The sequence below is a fragment of the Emys orbicularis genome, chromosome 1 (genome assembly GCF_028017835.1).
Source record: "Emys orbicularis isolate rEmyOrb1 chromosome 1, rEmyOrb1.hap1, whole genome shotgun sequence".
NCBI lineage: Eukaryota > Metazoa > Chordata > Testudines > Emydidae > Emys > Emys orbicularis.
The window spans coordinates 310,099,475-310,118,690 of record NC_088683.1 but is presented as its reverse complement, the minus strand read 5'-3'; the positions used below and the strand labels follow the sequence as shown (position 1 = coordinate 310,118,690).

Below are 19,216 nucleotides of genomic sequence, written 5' to 3'. Positions count from 1 at the left end.
CACCATGCAATTACATATGCTTACCTCTGCCAATCTTCTTCCACTTTCCCTTTCCTTATTTTTTCTTTAAACCTGAGACCAGAATGTCTCCCAGGACTTTTTCAAAAATAAATAAATAAAATAAAAAAAATTACAGCAGCGTATATTTTAGGTCTGTACTTGGGTTCTAGACCTATTGTTATCCTGCAATATAAGCTCAATATGTTATGAAATACTGGCTTAATATACATGTTCTCATAACACCCTCATCTCCTTAGTAACTAAGCGCCTTCCAGCACTGCATTAAACAATGTGACTAACATCTGTCATGTGTGATTTATTCTCTCTCTCATCCTCTCCCCAGAGAGAATTGTGTGTGCAGTATAGTTTTTTGTTTTGGTATGGTTTGGGTTGGTAATGTTTTAATGCGTATGTTGCTGTGTTTATAGTAAAGATGACAAGGTTGAAGAAGTGAAAGTGGAAGGGAGATTTATGGTGGTTCTTAGACCCTGTGAGAGTTCAGTTACAAAACAGCATCTCAATATTGACAAGTCCACAGGTGGGTATTGGGCAACTTCCTCTCCCAAAACCTCAGATAAATATCTTTACTTAGAATTTCTTTTACTTCTGCTTGAAAAGGCCATTTCAGGAGAATTCCTTGGGACCAGTTCTGACAACTAACAGAAGTGTGTCCAGGACAGATTCAAAGCCTCACCATCCCTGAAGAATGCTCATTTGCTGCTGGAATTATTGCCTGTACACAGCATCCTTTCCAAACATTTTATTTTAAAACTGTTTTTTAAGCTCTGGTCAGGCAAGTTTTGGCCAGTATATCTGGTAACAAGCAGAGGATCCAGAGGAACTTATAAGTAGCTACAGTGAAACTAGACAACCTTTTAATCTGTCTAGTAAATGTTTGATGTTTCTGTTTCCAGACAAGCAAAATAGTAATAAACAGAGCAAACTTAATTTCTAATCCTGTACCTTACTCAGTTGAAACTACTAAACTCTACAGGAATGAACTCTTGGTCCCATTCAAGTCGACATGAAAACTCCCACTGACTTCAATAGGGTAGGGTTTCACCTCAGAAGTTTTGCCTGAGAAAGACTGGCCCTTAATTTGTACCCCAAACATTTTCTTAAACAGCTATAGGTTTAGAAAACTGACAAACAGTATGTGTCCAACAGACCCAACAACACAATTTGGATGTGCGACACATAAAGGATTATGAAAGCATATGAAAACTGAAAGATGTTTATGATTAAGTGCAATGTGCAATTTTAAATGTCTCTCTCAGTTTTAGTTTTTGTGGGTTTTTTTAAACATGCAAAGTTTCAGCCCAGACAGACACAAACTCTACCTCTGAAATTAAGATACAGCAGAAATGTAATCAGATTTCCAATAACAGTTCCACCATCATAAAAAAGGAATAAATACTTAAAGCAATTTCCCAAATGTATCAATGCGCTCCAACACAGTTCATTTGATTGTCATCAGGTGGATTAATGTCTCATCCTGTGTCTTGCTGGACACTAACTTTGTGTTTTTTCCATCCAAACTGTTAATATTTTGTAACTGATCAAACACACACAGGGCACTCTAACCTTGTCACTTTTGCCCTACTGCAGAAGAGACATTTGGCTACGATCAAATGTAGTTTAATATCAGATTCGTTCTCTATCCGTGAGCTAGTATATGCTGCATTTGCAGAGGGACGGACTCAATCTAATACATCTTTTCCTAGGGCTAACTACGCTGTTCCTAAACAAGAAACCAGCAGCCCTTTGCTGTCCTACCCTCTCTAGCTAACTTGAACGACGTTCTTCTTCTTTTGGCCACCACAAAAGAAGAAGAACGCAGCATAAAAAAGCCAAGTTGGCCATAATCCAAGCGCTGTCGGGCTACAAAAAACCCAAAGTACAGGGAAACAGAGCTGTAAAGCTTGTTCTCACGTCAGCCATTTTAGAAGCCTGATTTGGCAAGGGGCTCACCGGCCCCAGCTTTGCAGCTCCTGCTGCTCCCCTCGCTCTGCCGCCCTGCATTTGGACATGGATTGTTAGCAGTCACCTTATTTGTCTTTCCCCAGGAGGCCTCTCGTCTCCCATCAATAAATCAGAGGCGGATTTGTTTGCAAGGAGCCCAGGCTGCAAAGCTCCCGTTCAACACCCCCCGCCCGCTCTCACTTCCAGCTCCCAGTGGGGCTTTAGCTAATCCCCCCCGCCGGACAAAGCCACTTACCCCCCCCCCCCCTGTCTCACCAATGTGATTATTGATCACCCCCCTCCCCAGCCCGCCCCCCAGCCGTGCAGCTGGAGCAGGCCGCGGCTTCCCCCGCCCCGCGGCTCACCTTGGGGTCCGGGCCCAGGATGAGCACCTGGCTGTTCTCCTCGTCCTTCTTGGCTGCCTCCTTCTGCGCCAAGGCGGAGTTAAACGACACTTTCACCATGGCGGCGGCGGCGGCCCGAGCTGCTGGAGGGACAAGACCGGGGGGAGGGGAGAGCGAGCCTGGGCGGCGGCGGGTTAAAGGGGTTCAAGGCCCGGGGCTGGCTCGGTGCTGCTGCGCTTCAGGCTGGGACCAGCTCCCCTCGCAGTCCCGTCCGAGCGCTGAGGTGCGAGGCACTGCCGGAGCCTCCCGTGGGGGCGGAGAATGGAGGCGGGGCCTGGCGGGGAGAACGGGGCAGGCTGGGCCCAGCCGCCGCCGCAGCGGGGGGGCTGCCTGCGCCGGGGCGCAGCGGTGCCCTTTGCTGCCGGGTCCTGGCCCCAAAGTGCGCGCACGCTCAGCGGGGCACCTCCGCCTCTGCTCCCCCAGATCTGCCAGCCCTGCACGGGGCCGGGAACCTTCCTCCGGGTTTGCAGGGTCACATAGAGCAAATCCCGCTTCAGGGGCGCTGGGTGGGATTCCTGCTACCGCCGGGCTTATTGCGGACGCCCAGCTCGGCCGCTTTATTGCTGTCTCTCCCCCCTCACCCATCCACTTGTTACATCTTGTCTTTTAGGCCATGGATCTGCAGGGCGGGGGGCCCCTCGAGTCTGCACAAAGCCCGTTTAAGTCGGGGAGGGGGGCTACCACGCAGATGTGTTTACAGGATCCAGCCCTTAGACTCTAGGGCAGAGACTGTCCAGTTACTCAGTTACTATGTGTAGTGCCTGGGTTGGTCAAAGTCTCTAGGCACAACTGTGATACAGATAAATAATGGGTCAGTTTAAGTCAGTGGTTCACGAAATGTTACAAGGGGTTCTCGGGGGAAAAAATCCTTAATGGCAGCCAGAGCTGTCCCTAGGCAGCCTGGAGCCCCTGGACTTCCAAGAGCTAAGCAGATCAAAGCAAGCATCTCTATCACACTGAGGAGATTTAAACTTCAAGACTCCTTATACAAAATGGAAAGGGAGGTGGATATTTTTTGCTGTTTTGAAAATTAAATAGGCAGCTAGTATTGTTTTTAAAATTATTATGAAGAACAAGTTTAAGCTTTGTTGTAATGTGCGTTGTTTGCCTGGACTGCTCAAGACCTGAATGCTTGTGTAGGAGGAACTCTGAGTTGGCTTCTTAAATACCTTCATGCTGTTTCACATCTGATACTCCTTGATGAAACATAGGAGCCTTGTCTTATAACAGGCCTATTCAAAGTGATACGAGCTACGAAAGTGAGATCTTGGAAAAGTGTTGCCGTTTTCATAATGTAATAGGAATACTTTAATGAAATAATAATTAATAATAAACAGTGTGTAATAAGCATGTCATAAAAACAAATTTTACATTTCCAAGATCACTGCTTTTATAATTTATACTCAGGTAAAGGAGAAAATCCCTGGAAATATTCATTTTTAGGAGGGGGGTCACGAGACTTGACGTTTTAATGAAAGGGGTTCACAGGTTATTAAAGTTTGGGAACCACTGGTTTAGGTGCTGTAATAGAGATGAGTCAGTTTATGCACTGACTTACCATCCTCTCCAGCAACTCATAAGAAGTAAATGCCCATGGGATCAGAGCTCAGAAATACATGGTACAGGCCCCTGCATTGTACTGATAGCAATCTAAAACTATTATTTTAGTTTCCAGAATCTCAGCTCTCATAAAAAAGAATTAAGAGTAAAGATAAGCCTCTAGGTGTCACGGATGGGAAGAAAACCTCAAAAATGTGAGTGTAAAAGTGTAAACCATGTGGAAATGGGTCTGCAGAGAGCCTGCAACAATAGCTCTGAGGGGTGTGAACTGCCCCATTCATCTCACTGAGGTGCGGTGATATAACTACAGAGCTATGGTGCTGTCACGCTAGGGCCCACGAGCTTCTGGGGGATCAACCAGATGGAGCAGTGCTCTAGCACTTCAAGTGGCATATGAGGTCCCAACACCACTCATTTAAATTTAGCCCTGCTGCCCATCCATTTGGCCAAATTTCAGTTGTCTTGTGACCATGTGTGGAGGGGTTGCAGCATGACTCAAGTTTGGCACAGTCACCCCTCCATCATGGCAGCTGGGCCAAAGTTGTGTGAATGGTGTTGCAGCTTGGCATGCAGGATCATGGGCCAAAACCAGAGTGGTACTGTGAGCCCATGTACCAGGTTGCAATGTAACATCACTCACATTTGGCTTGTGCAGTGTGAGCGTGGGGTGGGTGATGGGAGCAAATGGAGTCACTCGGTGGCTGGAATCAGGAGGAGCTGCCCTAGTCCAGGATGGGAGTGGAGGGCTGAGCCAGGGGGCACTAGTGAATGGCCAGGAAGGTCCTGGGAGCAGCAGTTGAGGGGCTGGGGGTGAATGGGAGAGTTGGAAGCTGTGGGATGAGGGGTTGGGGACGATTGGAGGATGTTTGGGAGTCATGGAGTGAGTTGTGGGGAGAATAAGAGATGTTGGGGGGCAGTGGGGTAGATTAGGAGCCAGGATGTTGTGAGTGAGTGGTTGATATTGGGGCTGTGGCTGGTGGGGCTGAGGTGAGCAGGATGTATGTCAGGGCTGCTGGGATGTGTGGAGGCTGGTTAAGAGTTGCTAGGGGTCTATGTGGGGGGAAGAGGGGCATTCTGGGGTCTGTGTGGGATGGGGTATGTGTGGGACAGGAGCACTTTGTTGAACAGCCCCTGATTAGAATTAATCTCTTTACTCTGTAAGGTAAGCAAAATTTTAGTTTTCGGAATCAGGAAGGAGGCCTCTATCCTGTTCTTGCACCAGGGCACTCTGGGTCTTGTTACATCACTGGTAAAGTGGTAACTCAGATGCTAAGTAATGATAATTTAAAAGTCAACAGTGCTAACAACTATCATTGCTCCTGTAAGAAATGAGAGGAAAGGTTATAGATGTGCACAGGTTACTGTGAGTAAGTTCTCATTTTGGTGCCACAAGCAGGTGACATTTAGGAGATATAACAGGAGTACTTGTGGCACCTTAGAGACTAACAAATTTAAGGTGCCACAAGTACTCCTGTTATTTTTGCGGATACAGACTAACACGGCTGCTACTCTGAAACCTGTCATTTAGGAGATACCATCACTTTTTTTCCTCCAGCCAAGGAGCCAAATCCAAGAAATTTAGCAGAACTTAGCATGTTCACACCGTACTAAGAAGTGCCAAGTTCGAGGAACCCAGTGGAACTAAGTGGCATACGCAATCATATTTTGAATTTATCTTCATAATCTACTGTGAGCAGCATCTCATTTTGGTGACCCACATGAGTGGAGTTTACTTTGTTTGCATAGATGATATCTTTCTTCCAATGAAGTAAAGACCTCAAAGCAAAACTCTGCTCAAAACTTTTTTAATCATTTCAGGATAAAGCAACCGTTCACATGGTTCACACCTAATTTGGTGATGAATCTTGGGCATGTGCCACCTGAGGCATGTTGTGCATAGGCTAAGAAGAAGACACCTAAAACCATTACTTGCCCCAGGCTTGCTCAAAACATGCTCTGGGCCCATTTGAAACGCAGCCAATGTTCACTGAAAGATTTGCAGATGTTTCAGAAAACCTGAGTTGAGTCTGTAATGGAACCAGATAAGTATTACCTAATTTCATTATGAAAATTTTGCTTCGCTCAAGTGGCAACAATGATAAAAACCATTACAATATTCCACATTAAAGCCATGAAATACTATAGTAAGGCTATTCTAAGCTACAGTGTGAAGGGCCATAACTAGAGTATGCTTCCATAAGCGAAAACTAAGGCCCCAATCCTGCACATTGGTGGACCACGTTCCTTCTCCTTTGGGGCTCTACGCAGGTGTAGGGGTCTGCCCATGTAGTTCTTAGTGCAGAATCAGGGTCCAAAAATAAAACATTTCAAAGGTTACAGTTCTCCTGTGTGACCAAAGTTCTTTTTAGACAAAACTTCCCCTAACTCAGTGAGTGATTTTATTAGTCTCAAGGTTTAGTCTGGGTGCTCTAGATCAGTGTTTCTCAACTGATGGGTCATTTTTGCGGTTAAGGAGTAGTCATGAAAAGCAATCAGGCATTGACAATTTTAATACAATCAAAAGCAAAGAAAATCTTGCTCCCCTACATCTAACACACCTTTACCCTTCAAAGTCAAGGGTTCCTTGTCAACCTCTTGAAAAAACACATACAAAAATAAATTATATAGACTTGTCATAGACACGTTTTCACTCTTACTTTTATAGTGTTGCCCTTTTTGAGCCAAGTGATTAGCCAATTTTGGGGTCTTGCTGGTTGTTTCCATTAGGAGAAGAAATTAATGATGGAGTCAAGTATTTCTTTGATGCAATCCTGTTTATTTACAAAGAATGTACACAAAGTCCTGTTTCTTTAAACACAGTAGGACTCAAACTGTAGGCAATAGTTTTGCCCCGGGCCCCACAGGGGCCCCCAGGAGAATGTCGGCGGCTCCCCCCCGCCTCCGCCTTCCCCCATCCCCCGGCGCCTCAGCGCACCGCATCCAGGAGCGGCCCTGGACAGCGCTGCAGCGGCATGGCCTGAGCTCCTCCCGCTCAGAGCCGCGTGGTAAGGGGGCAGGGCTCCGAACTCCGGGCTGAGTGGCGGGAGCTCAGGTCCCGTGGAGCCATGCCGCTGCAGCGCTGTCCAGGGCTGCTCCTGGACGTGGCGCGCTGAGGCTCCGGGAGAGGGGGGAGGCGGGAGTAAGCAGCATGGTAAGCCCCTCTGAGCTGGGCACCCCCCTGACCCCACCCCCCCACAGCCCTGACCCTCAGCTCCGACCCCACCCCCCCACAGCCCTGACCCCCAGCTCCGAGCCCAGCCCCTCTGAGCTGGGCACCCCCCGACCTAGAGCCCAGCTGCCCACCCAGCCCTGGGCAACAGCAGCGCCACCCCCAGGCAGCGACAGCCCATTGGCACCAACCATCACCATCACCCAGTGACAGCCCATTATGTAATTGCAAATGTATACATACCATTAAAGTATTTAATGTTTTTAAATAATGTATTTAATGTATTTTCAAATTATTAAAAATTAATTTTTGAATGTATTTCACTGGTTATTTTTTACATTTCCAAATACATGTTACTATAGTATTGCAACTTTTTTTTATGGAAGGGGTCCCCGAAATTGCTTTGCCCCAGGCCCCCTGAATCCTCTGGGCGGCCCTGCTCCCATTGACTTCAGTGGTGCAGGATGGACCTTAAATGCTCTGGAAACATACCTCACCCCATGCCAGGCCAAAAGCCAATAAGCTCTTGTTTTGTACCAGAAAGTGATCTCTGTACCATCCACCGCCACTGTGCTGAAAAAGCAGTTCCCAGTCTGCACTAAAAAAAACAGGAAAACTTACATGCCAAGAAACACCCAGCTTTACTTAGAGGAAGTACAGGATGATGCAAATTTGTCAGATAAAATGACTAATCCCGAGGTAATGGGTGTGCCTCGCTAAGCTGATTGACAAGAGGCCATTGCTGTACATGCCTGGCCTGCAAACCAGCCATTCTGTCTTACTTCAGTCTTTACATTCACTAATAACTGAGTACACAACATTTAAACATCTAAATAATGTTGTGTCTAGTATTAAACGTGAGGCTGTTTTAAAAAAATAGTCTAAAAAGGCAAACTTAGTATATATAAACAGCAAATACAGTATAAAGATTGTAAATGTCTGGAAACAGTTATTTAATCAGTCTTTTAGGCCCTAATCTTGCACCATGTTGTGCTTGGGCAGTTTGCTACACCAGCCTGGGGCCAGTTGCAGGACTGAGGCCTTAAAAATTACAATGATGGTCCCAATCCTGCAGTCCTTTCTCAAGCAAAACCTCCATTTACTTTCAGTGGAAGTTTTGACTCAGAATTGTAGAAGTAGGTCCCATATTTAAAAAAACAAAACCATGAAAATAAATATTGGGAACCAGAAATAAAAGAGCCATCACTAAAAATAGTTTAAAAGAAAACAAGCAAGGGAGGCAGACAGCTTAATGAGATGGTGAGAATAGAGATCAAGTCAATTTCCTTGCTATTTTGAAAGCCAAATTAGGCATAAAATGAATAACCGTTTTATAAGAAGTAAAATGGGCAGATATGTTTTGTCATCTTGCACTTTCCTCAACACCCACAGGACGACATTGCCTGGTTTTGCTCTAATGTGGCCTAAAGAGTCCCTCTGTGAAGTGAAAACATCTCTGAATAAATTACATTCTTACTTGCTAGGCTGCTGGTTTGTTTTTCCCTCTTGTTTTTCATACTTGGCAATGGAAGCTCAAAGTCTGAGAAGCAAAGTGACTCAATTATGTATGCATTGTGATTCACTCGGTTGGTTCTTGAGGGTGAACAGTTTTACAAAATTGTAGCGGGGTGGTCACCCGTTCCTGCCTGGGAAGGGTTAAAGCCAGCCCTGCAGAGGGCTGGGGCTGTGGAAGGAAAGACCTGGGCTGATTGGGGGAAGCAGCTGTAGTTGGGCCATGCCCCAATCAGAGCCCAGCTGGCCCTATAAAGGCTTGAGCCAGGAGCATGGTGACACTCACTCTCTGCATTTAGAGAGAGAGAGAAGGGCCTGGTTGCAGGGAGCTTGAGACAGGGTACCTGAGTGGAGCAGGGCTGGGGAGCTCCAGCCTGGAAAGCCCCAGGCTGTGGTCTAGCATTGGGCCAACAGGTACTGTGGGTTGCAGAGGGCAGCCCAGGTGTAGGCAAAGGCAGCAGGTCCAAACCCAACCTTGCCTGTGATGAGTGGCTGATACTGCAGTCTGCCCCAGGGAGTGGGGCTAGAGGGTGACTGGCAGTAGTCTTACACTGAGGTGAGGTAGGGTTAGTGGGTGGGGGTTCCCCTGGGAGGGGAGACCCAGAGAGTGGGGGTACTACCAGGGGGCAGCACCCAGAGAAAGGGGCACTGGGGTCCTGGGAGGGACATGGGGCCAGTGGCAAGGCAGTGCACTGGCCTGCAGAGGGTGCTCTGGAGCTGGGAAGAGCTAATTCCTAAGGCTGACTACCAGGAGGCACCACAGGGGTGAGTCTGACCCCTTACAAAAATAAAATTCAATATTTTGTATTATGGAGAAAGAAAAATATGAAACTTAATGAAGAGGTTCCTCTGAGCCCCCATGATTCTCCCCACTTAAGTGCTGCCCTCAACACTATGCCATACTGTCCTCCTTTCTAGCTGAGGAAGGCTGACTGTGATGCTCTTTGGAATCTCTCAGTACTGCTCTTGAGTAACTGGAAGGGTTAGAGAGCATGCAAGGTGCTTCATTCCAGCTCCTGCAAGCCGAGATACTGAATCTGAACCTTGATCTGTGATGCCCTTTGTAATAGTGTTTTACGCTTCCATTTTAGCACCAGCTCAGCCCATTACAACATATTCTAATATGATTTACCATCAATTAGTCCCTGCTTCCATTATTTGATTGATGGGATACAACAGAAAGCTGTTACCATCTGATGGCTCTTCAGTGACCTGTGTGAAATGAGTTAGTTCCAGTCTCATCCCTAGTAGGCAAATGCCTGCATCTCCAAATTCTATTACTACCACCACCACCACAATTGACATTAATTTGCATCCTTGATGGCAAGCTCAGCGGAGAGGGCAAGGATTGACTGAGCAAAGAGACAGAAGTACTCATCTTCTGGAGGTGCTCTCTCTAGGTCATGGCAAGGCAATGTGAGGGGTCAATGTAGTTTCCCGTGCACTCAATCTAGCACCTTTCACCAACACTACAACAACGGATATTTAAATACAGTTTAAAAGCTGCTACTTATTAGTATCCTTACAAATCATCACTCCTTCACATTTGCATTATCCCACCAAATTCCAGCACAACTATTTTTTTGCATCTGTGCCTATTTGAAGACATTAACAACTGCATCTTTTCCTTTTATCATATTATCTATATGCATCTCTTCCTGGATTTTTCTACGGTAACACACGCAACTTGTGTTTGGACTTGCTTTGTTACTGAAACATGTCCTGAACCGCAGGGTTTCAGACAGCTCTAACTGGACTACTGAGTAATTTTTCAAATATGTAGCAATGTGTTGATCCTTTTTTTTTTTCTTTTTTTCATGGTGCATTTCTACTGCCTTATCTATCTATCTGTCAGACATTGGTGTCTATGCTCGCCACTGAACCTTAGAACATAGCATGTAATTCACCCTGGAGTTGAGGGGCTATGCTAGGTCCTCCATACCACTTAAACCCTGCAATGTTGCTGTGTGTTGTTGCATTATTATTTGTATTACCATAGTGCCTAAGGTCATGTCTACACTACACCCTAAGTCTGATTCAGGTTTGAGCCCATGCTCCCCTATCATCCACACACACATCAGTCTGACTTGGATCAGTACACACTCAGGACCTGAATCCCATAGGTGCCGACTCTGTGGGTGCTCCGGGACTGGAGCACCCATGGGAAAAAAAGATGGATACTGAGCACCCACCAGCAGCCCCCTTATCAACGGCTCTCCCTCCCCCCAGCGTCTCCTGCCCCCCGGTGGACCCTACTGATCAGCGCCTCCCCCTCCCTCCCAGCACCGCCCGCCTGCTGCAAAATGGGGGGGGGGGAGGAAGGAGCAAGGGTGCAGCGTGCTCAGGGGAGGAGGCAGAACCGGGTGAGGAAGAGGTGAGGTGGGGTGGGAAGAAGCAGGGCAGGGGTGGAGCATTGGGGGAAGGGGTAGAGTGGGGGTGGGGCCTGGGCGGAGCCGGGGGGAAGGAACACCGCCCGGCAAATTAGAAACTCGGCGCCTATGCTGAATCCTAGGATCTTGCTAGGGAGGTGGATCAGAACCGAAGTCCTGCTTTGACTTGGATCCAAGCTCTGTCATCTGGCAGTGTGGATGCAGCGCAAGCCGCAGACTCAAATCAGAAGTTCTCTGTAGTGCAGTATGGATGTGTTAGCAAGGCTGTGAGACCCGGGTCCAGCAATTTTAAACCTGTGTTTACAATGCAGTGTGGATGCTCCAGCACAGGCTTGGAGACACCGAGTTCACAAGCCCGAGTCCCAGAGACCCGGATTTAGTGTGCAATGTAGACATACTCTAAGAACCCCATCATGGACCAGTACCCCATTGTGCTAGACACTCTACAAACCTAGAACAAAAAGACATTCCATGTCCCAAAGTGGTTACATTTAAAAGTAAAGCGAGAGACTATGGATAGATTCAGACAGATGGGGAAATACAAGGAAACAATGGGACAATATTGGTCAGCCTGATAGGCAGTGGTCTCTGCACACTGTAGGCCTAACCGTTGTGAAGTTTTTTATAGGCATCATGGAAAAGGAGAGCTTTAAGGAAGGTTTTGAAGGAGAATAATAAGTTAGATTTATGGATGTTTATAGGGAGCTTCTTCCAAGTGTGAGGGGCAGCATGGGAGAAAGTACAAAGGTGCTTGTTTGAAAATGTAACAAGTGGGTGATGGAGGATGGCATCATGCATAATGAATAACTTTTCCCTGACTTTCCCATACAAATAGTGACGAGGGGTGCACTGACAGCATCCATTCAGATGAATGACATTTCATTTTGTTTTTTCCCCCAAATATCTGTTGTCTGAAATTATTATAAAGTTGAGACAAATTTTTAAAAGCTTCCAAACTATGACATAATCCATTTAAAAAATGAACAGTTAGGCATAAAGCAATGAAAATGAGCAGGGGGTTGGACTAGATGACCTCCTGAGATCCCTTCCAACCCTGATATTCTATGGTTCTATGATGGGAGTGGAGGCAAAGATACACATGGCCCAGATTTCTATTATCCAGGATGGGCAAGGGTGGTGTCCCTAGCCTCTGTTTACCAGAAGCGGGGAAAGGGCGACAGGAGATGGTTCACTTGATGATTGCCTGTTCTGTTCATTCCCTCTGGGGCACCTGGCATTGGCCACTGTCGGAAGACAAGATACTGGGCTAGATGGACCTTTGGTCTGACCCAGTATGGCCGGTCTTATGTTCTTTACCTAAAAAACAGTTTTTTACTTTGGGAAGTGGGTACTGGAGGTTCCCCTCCTCAATACTTTGGGTGGAAAACTCAGCCGATATGGTTCCACAATTCTTTTCCCATCTGAAAGCTCAGGCTTGTCAACTCGGAAACTGTCTTACTCTCTCCATCAGTAACTGCCAGTCACTCAGGGAGGAACCTACCTTTTCTTGGGAGGTCAGGAAAGCTATGCACATGTTTATTACATCCCCTGATGTAATTCCCCATTACATAAATGCCATATGTGGTAGGCCACTTATGCAAATGAGTACACAAATAGGAGGGGATATAGCTAAACAAAAGGGTGGTGGTGATCAACCTGCAAATACAATTACACAAAACATGTATGTAGCACATACTGAATCTGTGAACTTTGTTGTAATATCCAGGACTTAGCTTCTAGAGTTCACTCATGTAAATTATACCACATGCAAATACTTCATTTGAAAAAACACGGAACAAGCTAAGATCTGTAGAGACAATAACAGGAAGAGAGAGTTGTGGTGACAAAAAAGGGCTTTGAATTAACAGAAAATAAGAGGAATTTACCAAAAAGAGCAATTAGCTGGACATCTGTATAACTAACAGCACAAATTATCATCCAAAATGATCTGCAAAGACAAGATTAATTGATATGTTTGCCTGCCTCATCTCCTATTAACACCAATTTCTTTATCTCATGTACTTGTGCTACAAGAGCTTCAAAAGTAATTTTATTTGTATAATTATACCTCCTTAGACCCCTCTTACAATTTCACTTCTTTATAACGCCTTTGCTCCTTTAATTCAATTCAGGATAATGGTGTTATGAATATAATTTTAAGTGTGGTTAGACAGTGAATATTTAATACTATATATTGTATACTGCTGTAGAATGAGGAATAAAAAGGAATGGGAGAAAGAATGCTCTTGTAGTTACTCTGCCTTCCGGTTCTGTGATTATCTGCATTCTATGCCCATCTTTGCCATGGGCCTCCCTTATGACTTTGGGCCTGATGCTACACCATTGATGTCAATGGGAGCTTTGCCATCAGCTTCAATAGATGCAGCATCTGGCCCACAAAGCCCACCCTTGCAAAGTGCTGAGTGCCTTCTGGGAGGCGCTCATCATTCTAAAATCCCTACTGACTTCAGTGGGAACTGAGGGCGCTAATTATGACAGTCTGAGAAATATATCTGTAGCAATTTATTAATTCCTTTTTGTTTTGTGAAATATCATTTATCATTATAACAGTTGTGAATTAGATCATCCAATTGTCAGCAGTGTCCTGGCACGCAGTGAATACACCCTGTCTGGAAAGGTGTGACAGGGGCCAGGAATCATCAGCAGTGAATGGCTCTCACCTGCTTGAACAATGGTGTTTCTTTCTGCAGGGCCTTTGCCTTTGACCTGATTGAGCTCTGATTGAGTTGAGTCCTGGCTACCTGAGAGATCTCACTGCCCCGTGACATTTTATACCACAGGATTTGAGAGATGCTGAGGCACTTACGTTAGTAGTCCCCTGGTTTAAATGTTCTCAGAAATGTCTGAGCTAAAAGTAGCTGTGTGACATTCTTTTCATCTCTCAGATATTCAGATAACAGAATGTTGTAGTCTCTAATGCTTTGTGTGGGAAGATGGATTAATGGAGTTAGGAATTAATTTGGCCCATAATCTGCTGGTGCAGTAATCACTGATTAGCAGAGGATTCAGCACATGAGTTACATGTTGTAACGATGCTGGTTCTGGTGGGACCCAACTGAGAGTGCCAATTCAGGACAAATTGCTTAAAGCAGGGCAGTTACAGCCCAAGGCTGGGGTTCCTATGCACACCAAGGCAAACCAAACCAGCCAAACAGAGAAGACTTCGGTTTTACCCCACTGGCTAACCATAAGTCATACAAGCAATTCCCTTAGACACTCCAGTTTTCCAGTATCACCACCAGTGCCACTTGTTATGGGGACAAATGGTTATGAAAACCAATATCCCAATAAAAGAAAAAAGGTTCTCTCGATCCCAAAGGACCAAGCCCCAGACCCAGGTCAATATTTAATCTTTTTATTACTGACCTTGGCACAAAAAGTGGGAATGTGCTAATAAAGTTTGCGGATGACACAAAGCTGGGAGGTATTGCTAATACAGAGAACGACCGGGATATCATACATGAAGATCTGGATGACCTTGTAAACTGGAGTAATAGTAATAGGATGAAATTTAATAGTGAAAAGTGCAAGGTCATGCATTTAGGGATTAATAACAAGAATTTTTGTTATAAATTGGGGACGCATCAGTTGGAAGTAACAGAGGAGAAGAAGGACCTCGGAGTATTGGTTGATCACAGGATGACTATGAGCCACCAATGTGATATGGCCATTAAAAAAGCTAATGCAGTCTTGGGATGCATCAGGCGAGGTATTTCCAGTAAAGATAAGGAGATGTTAATACTGTTATACAAGGCACTGGTGAGACCTCATCTGGAATATTGTGTGCAGGTCTGGTCTCCCATTTTTAAGAAGGATGAATTCAAACTGGAACAGGTACACTACTAGGATGATCCGAGGAATGGAAAACCTGTCTTATGAAAGGAGACTCAAAGAGCTTGGCTTGTTTAGCCTAACCAAAAGAAGGCTGAGGGGAGATATGATTGCTCTTTATAAATATATCAGAGGGATAAATACCAGGGAGGGAGAGGAATTATTTAAGCTTAGTACCAATGTGGATACAAGAACAAATGGATATAAACTGGACATTAGGAAGTTTAGACTTGAAATTAGATGAAGGTTTCTAACCATTAGAGGAGTGACGTTCTGGAACAGCCTTCCAAGGGGAGTAATGGGGGCAAAAGACATATATAGCTTCAAGACTAAGCTTGATAAGTTTATGGAGGGGATGGTATGATGGGATAGCCTAATTTTGGCAGTTAATTGATCTTTGATTATTAGCAGGTAAATATACCCAATGATCTGTGATGGGATGTTAGATGGGGTGGGATATGAGTTACTACAGAGAATTCTTTCCTGGGTGCTGGCTGGTGAGTCTTGCCCACATGCTCAGGGTTTAACTGATCACCATATTTGGTGTCAGGAAGGAATTTTCCTCCAGGGCAGATTGGCAGAAGCCCTGGAGGTTTTTCGCCTTCCTCTGCAGCGTGGGGCATGGGTCACTTGCTGGAGGATTCTCTCCACCTTGAGGTCTTTAAATCACGATTTGAGGACTTCAATAACTCAGACATAGGTTAGGGGGTTGTTACAGAAGTGGGTGGGTGAGATTCTGTGGCCTGCGTTGTGCAGGAGGTCAGACTAAATGGTCATAATGGTGCCTTCTGACCTTAAAGTCCATGAGTGTATGAGTCTAATATAAAATCAGATCTTACCCACAAATCACGCTGTTGCCAATCCTTTAAAATCTAAAATCTAAAGGTTTATTCATAAAAGGAAAAAGATATAGATGAGAGCTAGAATTGGTTAAATGGAATCAATTACATACAGCAATGGCAAAGTTCTTGGTTCAGGCTTGTAGCAGTGATGGAATAAACTGCAGGCTTAAATCAAGAGTCTGGAGTACATCCACAGCTGCGATGGGTCATTCAGTCCTTTGTTCAGAGCTTCAGTTTGTAGCAAAGTCCCTCCAGAGGTAAAAAGCAGGATTGAAGACAAGATGGAGATGAGGCATTAACCTTTTATAGGCCTTGGCTACACTTGCAAGTTACAGTGCTGTAAAGCCGCCCCCAGCGCTGTAACTCACTTCCCGTCCACACTGGCAACGCATTTGCAGCGCTGTATCTCCGTGGTTGCAGCGCTGCATGTACTCTACGTCCCCGAGAGGAATAGCGAGTATTGCGCTGCTGCTGCAGCGCTGCGGCACCAGTGTGGCCGCCCAATGTGCTGTGAATGGCCTCCAGAATTATTCGGCAGTATCCCACAATGCCTGTTCTAGCCACTCTGGTCATCAGTTCAAACTCTACTGCCCTGGCCTCAGGTAACCAACCATGTGACCCACCCTTTACATTCCCCAGGAATTTTAAAAATCCCCTTCCTGTTTGCTCAGCCCGGTGTGGTGTGGAGTGCTATCAGCGAATCTTTCCAGGTGACCATGCCTCCACGCGCCAAGCGAGCCCCAGCATGGAGCAATGGCGAGTTGCTGGACCTCATCAGTGTTTGGGGGGAGGAAGCTGTACAGTCCCAGCTGCGCTCCAGCCGTAGGAATTACGATACCTTCGGGAAGGTATCAAAGGACATGATGGAAAGGGGCCATGACCGGGACGCCCTGCAGTGCAGGATTAAAGTGAAGGAGCTGCGGAGTGCCTACCGCAAAGCCCGCGACGCAAACGGCCGCTCGGGTGCTCCCCCCACGACCTGCTGATTCTACAAAGAGCTGGATGCGATACTTGGGGTTAACCCCACCTCCACTCCGAGCACCACCATGGACACTTCAGAGCCAGTGGGGGGGGGAGGAGGAAAACGGGAGTGATGGTGGTGGGCCGGATGGAGACACCCCGGAATCCCTGGAGCCATGCAGCCAGGAGCTCTTTTCGAGCCAGGAGGAAGGTAGCCAGTCGCAGCAGCCGGTACTTGGTGGAGGACAAACAGAAGAGCAGGTTCCCGGAAAGTGGGTTTTTTTTCGGGAAGGAATTTTTTCGGTGCAGGCTCTTTGGGAGAGGAGGGTTAGGCATGCATGCCTAGATGCGGAATAGTGCATTGATGTGGTTTATCACATCGCGGTAATCGGCCTCGGTAATCTCTTCGAATGTCTCATCCAGAACGTGTGCAATGCGCTTGCGCAGGTTTATCGGGAGAGCCACCGTGGTCCTTGTCCCAGCCAGGCTAACGTGTCCACGCCACTGTGCTACAAGGGGCGGGGGGACCATTGCTGCACACAGGCAAGCTGCATATGGGCCAGGGCGGAAGCCGCATTGCAGTAGAAGACCCTCCCTTGCTTCCCAGATCACCCTCAGCAGCGAGATATCATCCAGGACGAACTCCTGTGGAAAATGTTGGGACAGTGTTCAGTGTAGCTGCCCCCTGAAGCTCTTGGCTCTCCCCAAGGCACAGAAACCCAGAGGACAGTGCAGCCCTGAAACAATCAGTCCCCCTTACTCACCATTTTGAGGCTCCTGTGGGATATGTGTGCTCTGTTTCGGACGGGAAAATTATGCAATTGTGTAGACCCTGTGTGTGTTCTACTCCTTAAGTGCGGGGGAAATCATTACTCTGTCAGGTATAAACAATGCTGCCTCTGTTAAATGTTGCATTTTGCCTATACTTAGGCAGCATCAACCTTGAGACCTCAGCCGTCCCTCTTATCACCTGCTCAGAGACTGCAAAGACTCAGGAAGAGACCGCGAAAAAGCAAAGAAGACATGCTGCAAGAAGTGATGCGGCAATCTATTAAAGAGAATGAGAAAGCACAGAACTGGAGGGAGAGAGAAAGCAGGATCCGCCAGGAAAACGCAGCGCACCGGCGGCAAAGCACGGAGCACCGGCAGCAAAGCACTGATCGGCTCATAAGCATCCTGGAGCGCCAAGCAGACGCTATCCAGGAGCTCGTAGCCATGCAGAAAGAGGAGCAGTACCGCAAACGCCACCCCCACCCTACAGCCCTTGTCCCAAAACTATTTCCGTTGTGCCTCACTTTCACCTCCAACCCACTTTCCCCAACTTCCGTGTTCTTCACGCCACCCGCTGCCTCCAACACCTGTATCTTCACCACCCAGCCCTGAAAACCACCACCCTTACCCTCTGCACTCAACCCCCATCACCATGCAGTATAGCTATCCTGAAGTGCAGCACTCACTGCACAGCACACCAGACGGGACATACGCGAATCTGTGATTGTACCGTTCCCCACTCCACCCCCTTGTTTCTTTTCAATAAATACACTTTTTTTCTTTTCAATAAAGGGATTTTTTGGCTTTGAAAACATTCTTTATTATTGCATAAAGTAAAAGACTCCTTAGCCCAGGAAATAAACAGGCACTGCAAGTCTGCTTGTCTGCTTAGCAAACACTGATTCCTAAAGATTGGAACTACTGCACTTCACTCCCGTGCAGGGCACCAGATATCACTGCTGGTTTTCAGCCTCAAATTGCTCCCTCAAGGCATCCCTAATCCTTGCAGCCCCGCGCTGGGCCCCTGTAATAGCCCTGCTCTCTGGCTGTGCAAATTCAACCTCCAGGTGTTGAACCTCGGAGGTCCATACCTGAGTGAAGCTTTCACCCTTCCCTTCACAAATATTATGGAGGGCACAGCACGCGGATATAACCGCGGGGATGCTGTTTTCGGCCAAGTCCAGCTTCCCATACAGAGATCGCCAGCGGCCCTTTAAACAACCAAAGGCGCACACCACAGTCATTCGGCACCGGCTCAGCCTGTAGTTGAACCGTTCCTTGCTGTTGTCAAGGCTCCCTGTGTAGGGTTTCATGAGCCACGGCATTAACGGGTAAGCAGGATCTCCAAGGATCACAATGGGCATTTCGACTTCCCCTACCGTGATCTTCCACTCTGGGAAAAAAGTCCCGGCCTGCATCTTCCTGAACAGCCAAGTGTTCCGAAAGATGCGTGCGTCATGCACCTTTCCGGGCCAGCCTGTGTTAATGTCAATGAAACGCCCACGGTGATCCACAAGTGCCTAGAGAACCATAGAGAAAAACCCCTTCCGATTAACGTACTCGGATCCTAGGTGGGGTGGTGCCAGAATAGGAATGTGCGTCCCATCTATCGCCCCTCCACAGTTAGGGAACCCCATTTGTGCAAAGCCATCCACTATTTCCTGCACGTTACCCAGAGTCACGGTTCTTCTGAGTAGGATGCGATTAATGGCTTGCAAACTTGCATCAACACGATTCCAATGGTCGACTTTCCCACTTCAAACTGGTTTGCGACCGACCGGTAGCTGTCTGGAG

General features: G+C 46.8%; 1 protein-coding gene across 1 annotated transcript in view; it reads right to left on the bottom strand.

The window, feature by feature from the left end:
* ITM2B (integral membrane protein 2B) overlaps nt 1–2,623 on the bottom strand; it is a 32,729-nt gene extending 30,106 nt beyond the window's left edge. Inside the window, exon 1 of the mRNA XM_065416898.1 lies at nt 2,328–2,623. Coding sequence (XP_065272970.1) covers nt 2,328–2,426 — 99 coding nt within the window. The 5' untranslated portion in view covers nt 2,427–2,623. The remainder of the gene's footprint in view (nt 1–2,327) is intronic.
* Between the last annotated feature and the right edge of the window lie 16,593 nt (nt 2,624–19,216).